The sequence below is a fragment of the Eucyclogobius newberryi genome, unplaced genomic scaffold, assembly GCF_026437365.1.
Source record: "Eucyclogobius newberryi isolate DKJ021-1_F unplaced genomic scaffold, fEucNew1.0.hap1 SCAF_4, whole genome shotgun sequence".
In the NCBI taxonomy this organism is placed as follows: domain Eukaryota; kingdom Metazoa; phylum Chordata; class Actinopteri; order Gobiiformes; family Gobiidae; genus Eucyclogobius; species Eucyclogobius newberryi.
The window spans coordinates 24,169,810-24,178,494 of NW_027316056.1; the positions used below are offsets into that span (position 1 = coordinate 24,169,810).

General features: G+C 40.4%; 1 protein-coding gene across 22 annotated transcripts in view; it reads right to left on the minus strand.

Annotated features, from left to right (window-relative positions):
• ptprdb (protein tyrosine phosphatase receptor type Db) overlaps nucleotides 1-8,685 on the minus strand; it is a 177,274-nt gene that overhangs the window by 50,434 nt on the left and 118,155 nt on the right. For all 22 annotated transcript variants that reach the window (XM_072462654.1, XM_072462650.1, XM_072462651.1 and 19 more), the window contains one exon: nucleotides 5,189-5,338. In XM_072462654.1, coding sequence (XP_072318755.1) covers nucleotides 5,189-5,273 — 85 coding nt within the window. In that variant the 5' untranslated portion in view covers nucleotides 5,274-5,338. The remainder of the gene's footprint in view (nucleotides 1-5,188; nucleotides 5,339-8,685) is intronic.

The window sequence follows — 8,685 nt, forward strand, 5'->3', positions numbered from 1 at the left end:
CCTGATGCATCCCGATATGATTATTCCAAACCCTGCAATAGGCGTCCATGTCCGAGCACAGTCACGCAAGGCACAAGATCTGGGGACTTTTCTCAGTTTTAGAGATGAGTGTATGTCTGAGCACAACCAAGGCAGGATCTGGAAGGCTCTTAGCGGCTTTGGGGTGGTGTGTGTCTGCTTGCTTTTACAAGCACATCCTAGACTTAACTGTGCAGCGGGCCATGCACTGGAGATCACATGTGATGTGTTTGGCTGTGCGTGAAGTGGTACCGCTGGCCCCCAAACACCATCACTTTTCTGTGACATTTTCAGACACATCCATGCATAATAAGTGAGCAGGTGTAAGCCCCTGGATCGATGTCACCTACCTGGTGTGTGAAGAGGGCACAAACAATGTGCAGCTTTCCCTTGTTTTTCTGTATAAGTCCAAGTGATAATATTGACAGCATAACAGACGCTGTCTCGTTGAACACATAAGCTTTATTCGTTTGGGGTTTGGATTAAACATGAGAAAACACACAGAGCCCTCCCACATGCTTTAACAAGCAATTTAATCTATATAGACTAAATATTTTGCCATTTTATTCTCTGCCCTGAATGCATCAAGACGCTTGCCACCACTGCCAACTGTTCGCTTAAAATGGCAATAAAAAACTATGCTTTCTTTCAGCACAGTTTGGCAATATTCATTTGAAACAATCATGATGAATAAACAATATCAGCTTAATTTACCGGTAAATGCGTTTCAAATAATTAACTTCTGTGTCAACACATGCACAGGTGAGCTAAAGGTACAAAGTAGGTTTTCTGTACCAAAGGGGCACTGACAAGCATAAAAGCTTTCTCATCGTATAAGCTACAATATTAAGGTATTGTCCCCATAGGCGGCCGCAGGAGTTAGGAATGGACTTTGGGAGGTGGTGGATAATGACGCCTTCAGACTGCAGCGTCAAGGTGCCGAGTTTATATTCAAATGCATGTCCAGGGCTTCCAGCATTTTTGAGGCACTTCCAGAGCGTCCGAGGCAGTTCAAATCCCATATTTTGAGCGTTTGACACGGCACATTTAAGCGTCATGCGTTCAGGGCATCCAGAGCATTCAGAAGTTGAACAAAGCTTAATTTTTGGTGACCGACGCAACATTTGACTAATCTTGACATATTCTGAGACATCTATGTCAGCAAAACATTACATATTGTACTTTTAAAGAGCAATTGGTTTGAAATAGAATGACCATGCTGTGTGGAATTATATGCTGGATCCACAAACACAATACAAATGCACTTTCTGTGTGCTCAGCTCTGAGAAGCCACGTCAAGTACAGATTGGCAGAGTTGACGACCAGATTTGACAAATTCGAGGGAAATGACTAATGACAAACCTCAATGAGAAATAGACCCACTGACTGCGCAGGTAGGAGTCATCCTTGATGCACAGGCCCAATTGAATTTTGAAATTGAATAGAGCTATAAATTGGAAGATACTTAAATAGATTTACGATTAATTAATTAATTGTCAAGATACAGGCCTTCGTCACCTTGGGGTCAAAGCTGTGTTAATTAACACAGCAACATGTGTAAATGAATACCTTTTAAATAAAATGTTAAATTAACTTGCTAATGGAAATCATGTTTAAAAAAATATATTAAATACAAATCATATTATGTTACAATAATACAGAATATGCCTTGTCATGGCAACGAAGCAAAATCACTAGTTTAAGTCTTCCAGTAAATATGTGAAAATACCATTACATTTGCATTTTATCCTCTTTTATATCCAGAGAGAGCCATATGATACCAATCAGTCATAGAGAAGAAACTCAATCCATCTCAGAAAATAACTAGGGTTGCTTGATTGTATTTCGCACCATAGACTAATCCCGAGGTCCAAACCTTTGAACTTCTTGACCTGGCCTTTTCATCGCATTACAGTTCTCATCCGACAGCAACACGGCATAAAAACGGTCCCACGACTGGACAAAGATTCTTATTTTTTTAAAAAGGAGAACATTTGTGATTTGAGTAATTAACACATTTTCAATAAGGCTTTGGCAAAGGTCAATCTGTTAATTGTCTGTGATTAGTGTGCAGCACTTGAGGTTACAATGTGACGAGTTTTTATAGAATCCAAGACAGCGAGTTGTTGATTTATTGTATACCGAAGCACACATACTTCATTTCCACTTGAGATGTGACTGTATCCTGGCATTGAAAACCTCCTCACCATAAACATTTGGTGTTTGATTTACTGGTTTAGTCCAAAGTTTTTCCTGATAAATTGCACCCAAATGTATAAGTCATGATCTACATGATGAAGAGTATATCTACAAAAAAGGAATTATGTTGCAATCATTATTCATATACCTAATATTTCAAACTTCCTCAGATGTGGATCTGAACTCATTGAGACAAGCCCTTGAACCTCTTACCCGAGGGGAACCTGCATGAAATACCGGTGAGTAACCTGAGGAGAATACTGACGTTTAATGCTTTGCTCGAGGGCGACTGAAGGAAGCAAAAGGAGTATTGCTCACGTTGTGGGAAAGTGACCTATGCAACTTTTACATTCCAGTTGACCTCAAGGCTACACTTGCGCTGGCAGCTCCATCACTCATGGTACGAACCTCTTCTGTCTGACGCACAGAACTGCCATGTCAGGTGTTAGCTTTTATTGGCGTGCTAAAACAGATCAAAATGTGCCTCTTTTTTTATTTATTTTTCTTCTTAGTTCTTGTTAATGTTTCCAATGGAAGCAGTCATATTGTGATCATTTCACAGCAGTGATCTTATATTTTCCAGTCTGTTGTATGTTGTATGTATCACATTAGCAAACAACATTTATTGCACATAAACAATGTGGTGCAAGCTGAGAATAGCATCTCACATTACCAGAAACATACCTCTGTGCAGTGTCAAAATGAGCCAAACTATTGCACTCAGCATTGCTCTGCCTTGCTCTTTTTAGCAAAATAGTTGTCGGCTGTGGTGAATGCAGAAACACAATGAGATGCCTTTCAGCCTTTATCGCTTCATCTGAGCAGTGACAGGAAAGACGGTGAAGGGGGCAAACGCAAGGTCAGCATGGTGAACCCTGGATGCTACATTGTTTGAGAGATGGAGGTTTCCAGAGTGCGCGGGGCAACTCTGCAAACATGGAGCAGTGGCCTAGTTTGAGACAGGATCAGAGCATTAGACTTAATCCTGCAGATAGATGTCACACACACACACACGCACACGCACACGCACACGCACACGCACACGCACACGCACACGCACACACACACACACACACACACACACACACACACAGGCAAATATAAAAGACAAAAGCGTGGATTGTGGGTGTATTACTACTACTAAATCACGACTGCAGTTGCTTCGCAGGGCTTCCCAAAATTGTTGATTTCACCAAAAGAAAGTTAGAAAATCAAACAATGAAACAGGCATTGGTCAATAATGATAATATTAACCGTCCAGTAGCATCACCTGTCCTCTGACCCTCCTTCTCTACAAGGAATGTAGGGGCTGTATCGGGTTGAATGATTTACATACGTATGACTGAATTTTCAGGTTTTAACTTTAACAATTTTAGTACAAATCAATCAATCAATCAATCATTATAAAACAATATTTTCTGTAATAGTTTGGAATTCATTGTACTGTTTAAGTTACATTTAAGATATGGTTAAGTTCATTTAGAAAAGGGTTTACTGAGACTATCCTGCTGTAACCAAAATCACAACAGCATCGATGGCGACAATGAAAAAGAGAAGCAGATTAAACAATGTTCACAGTAAAGTGCTCATCCATTACCTAACTGTATTTCAAGAGTCTTTCTAGCTGCCTCATCCTTTCTGCTCGCCCAATATCTTTCAGTCTCCACTGTTGTTATTAAAAGAGGCATTGCGTGTCATACAAATTCCGATGAAAGACAAAAACAATCAGTCATCCCTTGCTGTCCCCCTCAAGGCCTCAATCGCTCCTCTCTCTGTAGATTAAACGCATGTGTCAGAGGAAACAGCATCGAGGAAAAGAACAGGCAGAAAAGACAGTGGAGATGAGGTACAAATCCTCCTTCAGCCTGTTGTGTCTCTTCTGCCCCCTTACTAAGCCTGTAGAGGAAGTCTGGGAGCATCACCATTTTGATGGATGAATGGGCTTTTACTGGATGACCCTGGGACTTAAACACAGGGGACCAGGCGGCAGCGGGCTGGAAGCAAAACAAGAGAGGCTCCAGCTCTGTGTGTGACGGGACATTTTTAAAAATACAACAGGAGTGGCCGCCATTAAGGTTACAGGGTCTTCACAATAACATTAGTCTCATTGAGAAAGACTCTTAGATGAGAGTTAAAATGTTTTGTTTAAAAAGAGAAAGAAAACAGTGTTCAGATGACCACAAATGCATCTTTTTCTACAATTAGTCTCATGTAGTGCAAACAGTGTAGTTAAAGACAGTGAACATGATGCACCTTCTATATCAAACCTATATATGGAACACAATACTGTATGTTTCAGTAGTTTAGAAGTACTACTAGTAGTTATAGTAGTAGTAGTAGTTGTAGATAGAACATGTAAGGTTCCCAGATAGACAATTCTCAAAGATTATCTTGTATTGCTGAAAATAGGACACATTAGGACACAGCAAATCTTGATGTGCAACAAATGCCAAAAACACATCACCATTGACCTTCATGGGATAAACTGGTTTTGTGCCTCAATAAATAGAGTTCCCCATGAACTAATGCTTCCTGAAAATACTAGTGCCTTTTCTGGGTTTCCTTGTCTAGTCTATGATGTGTTTAAGGCTCGAAATATGGTGCAGCTCTTATTTCAAATAAACGTATGATTGTATTATTTGTACAAAATAAGTGTATATTACAGAAAAGATGTGTCTATGCCATTATAAAGTATCCCCACAGTGAGGATCACACACAGCCCCACAGCCAGTGGGGATATGATCAAATTTGCCATATGTGGGTTGTTTGTCCTTGCCAAGTAATACTGGGACAGAGTAAAACAGCTGGCAGTGTATCAAACCTGCAGCTAATACACACTCAGAGGTTTTTTACACACACATATGCACACAATCAGGGACAACATGGAAGCGATATCATGTCAGCTCATTATCACTAAATCACGTAATTTACTTTGTTTTACCCAAGCAAGACATGTGATAAAGACACTTACAGTCAGCATCGGCGAGCAAGAGGAAGCTGAGAAGGAGCAGACCCGGGTTGGCAGAGTGCATCATGAGATATTGCGACACATGCATGCTGTATCCACCGTGAGCTCACTGCCTCACAGTACGAGCGGACGACAGGAACAGGCCTTCACAACCTGGGGAGCAAATACAAGAAATCAAATACTGTAATTCGATAAAATGTGGAAGTGCTAAGAAGTGGAGATAGCAAGCTCGCTCCAGGCCTTTACAGAGTTGCAGCTGTCTCTCCTTGCTTCATTAACACCATACACTTATGGCCTGAGGTGTGTTTGTTAGCGTATATGGAGTTCACAGAGTAACTTACAGCATTTAAACATCTGTTCATTCAGCAGCTTTTACATTTTGACAAAGTTGAAACGTCTCTCTCAAACAGCTTTATGATCAAACAAAACATTTCAGAGTGATGTGAAAGTGTGGCTTTAAGATGGAGTGTGAGGAAGGAGGGTGGAGCGGGGGAGAGGTGCTGTTGGTGATGGATGATAGGGAGATTAAAGTGGGAGGGGACTAGCTGGTGTTATCTGCTGGCTATGCTGCACTCAGCGCTAGATCAACGTACAGCTCAATGTCTCCATCCTTTCATCCTGAGCTTAGCCGCTTCCTTAGACCCTGATCTTGTCTTAAGTCCCCTTTTCGACATTCCCTATAGGCCCCTCCTTTTTGCATACACTGGCCTCACTAGCAAGACATATTTAGTTATCTTATGATTAGGGCTGTCAAAAAAACAGAACCCAAACACCCAGATCCTAAGTAATACTAAAACTAGTCATCAAAACAAAGAACTAATTTGAACCAGCTGAAACATAAAAAAATATATTTAAATTTGATATTTCTTAATAGTTTAATGTAGAAATATTTGTATCGATTTCAGAACTAATGTGGAACCACATGCACGATTAACAATAGAGATAAGCACTTTTTAGCATATGGTAATATTTTGTTTGTTGGGGACAACCAGCTGCCTAAAGAGTCTAAAGATTTATTTAAAAGCTCTAGTCTGAAGAGGGAATTGCACTTCACTACTTTCTAATCCAGTGTGTTATAAAAAAGTGTGAATGAGTTTGTAGTCATTTTAAGTTATATCATATAATAAACAATATTAAAACCGGCCCTACATATCGGCCCAAAAATATGGTTTCTCTGGATTCAGATCAGTCGGCGGCACTAAAAAAAACATTTGTCTATTACAATTTTTAAATAAAAATTACATTCTATTGTCTAAAAAAAATGTCATACAAATTGGTATTGATCCCTTGCCTTAGTATCAAAATAAAATGTTACATTTCCCATCAGGACAACAGTACTTATCTATTACAAATCAATTTATTTAGTTCAATTCACACTTATGCAACACCTTCAGGACACTATATTACTCTTTATTACTAAATTATTATGCTCATAAATCCCAATCATTCCAAGATATATCTAATGCCACCTTTTAATACACGTCGTTTAACATAGCAGTTCATTGCTGCTTCTCAAACACGTCTAAGGACCAGATGATTCAATTTGTACATTAATAATCAGAAGGACGTGAATAACTTATAGCCAGTGCATACCATAAAATATACACATCCTGCAATAGGGTGAAAGACAGTCTGTGTCAGAAATGTCAAATCACATGACATGATGGGACAGGGCACATCACTGCTGCTGTCCACAAATGACAGAGGAGTATGATGTTGATATGTGCATTCGTGCTTCAATGAATATCCCATAATATGCATCGTAGAGCCTCCTATATGTGTCCGCACGAGTAGCCTAACACAACGTGAATAAACTAATGCATATGTACATCTTGTAATATGGTTGGATTCTTACAGTACAAGCATTCTTGCATCCAAAAGCGTACAGTCCTCATCATCGCCAGCAGCAGCAGTAGTCTTAATCCCTGCCACTCCTGAACAAGCCGTCTGATTAAAAAAAAAGTCCAAGGGAGGGGGAGAGAGCAGAAGAACACCGCAGCTCTTAGCATCGGTGCAGTCCAAGGCAAAGCAAGCAAACTAAATCCATGTGGGATTTTCCACTTGGTCTGGTATAAAACAATTGCTTTGGGGATAACCTAGATCTCTGTCCTGCTCGCACAAATTAAGTTCTCTGCGTTTTGATTTGCCAAAGCTTCAGTAGATATGGGAACACATGAGAGGGGATGGACATAAGTACCCACTGAGTTTGGCTCGCAGCTTGGGTTTAGAACGTGGGGGAATAACGTGAAGGCTCTGCACTGTAAAAAGTCTTCTTACATCTATTGGAAGTGAGCGGTGAGGCCTTGTGAGTTCTGCAAGTTCACGTGTGTTTTGTTACAGCAGGGGTGTAATGGCAGTAATTGGTTTTTAATGAGTGCCCAATCTAATTATGTGAGAATTATAATGGCAAGCAGTGCACCCAATTCTATGATGACTTTATTCCATGCTGTGACAATGAAGCCAAAAACAAATAATACAAATAAATTAAAAGAATAGTACTATCATGCATAATTTAAGTAGTGAATCATAAATATTGTAAATTATGATATTGCTGTATCAATAAATCTGATAAATAATGAACAAGCACAGTTATTTGAACTTCAAAACAACATACTATAATGAGTTGAACTACTAAAGCAAAAATATTGTAACTTTTCTGTTTGCCACCTGCTTGTCTGTGGCGATGGTATTGTTTCCCCAAAACAGAACTCTCTGTGCTGACCACAGTGCAGCTCTGTCCTCGCACCCTCTGGACCACGCAGCATCCCTCTTGTGTGCTGTTCTGCACGTGACTTATGCAATTCTTTTTGTCTATGATCCTGGTCTTGGTTTAGTTCAGTTAGATTGGGACAAGTCTATCGCGAGGACACGCTCCATTCCCCGAAAGAAACTGGGACTGCTCTCGCGGCGGCGCAAGTGTAACACGGTTACGTCTCCTGTCCACGTATATGTCCGTTGGACAGGTCTCCGCACTTGGGCCAGGCCCCGGGACTAATGCAGGTCATCGCAGCAGTCTGGAGGTGTGCACTTCTGGATCATCTGCTCCTGTGGCTCTTGTGGATCACAGGTGAAGTTTACATGCAGAGATGTGCTGCGCGGCCTATGGTCAGCATTCTGTGCTCGGCGCCTCCAGGTTCTGGACCTGGTTTAGTTTTGGTTTAGAGCGGCCAAACTGGGAAAAAGCCCACACTCCATTCTGCATTGCGCTAGACAAATAAAGGTGAAATAACAAAACCAAGCGCCTAGGCTGTTTTTCAATATTTGTTTTTTTCAATGTTAGGAACAATTAAAAAATAGTTAGAATGTTTTTTATTTTGAAATCGATCATCCATTGAACAAACATATTTATGTTCTTTCTCACTGTTTCACTTGTTGGACGTTTTCCACCCACTTTCTTTGACTTTATGAAGCATGACGGTAGACTTCACCCACACAGGTGGTGCTTTTGAACGCCACAGTTATCAGTCATTGGTTCATACACTATCACCATATATGGACTG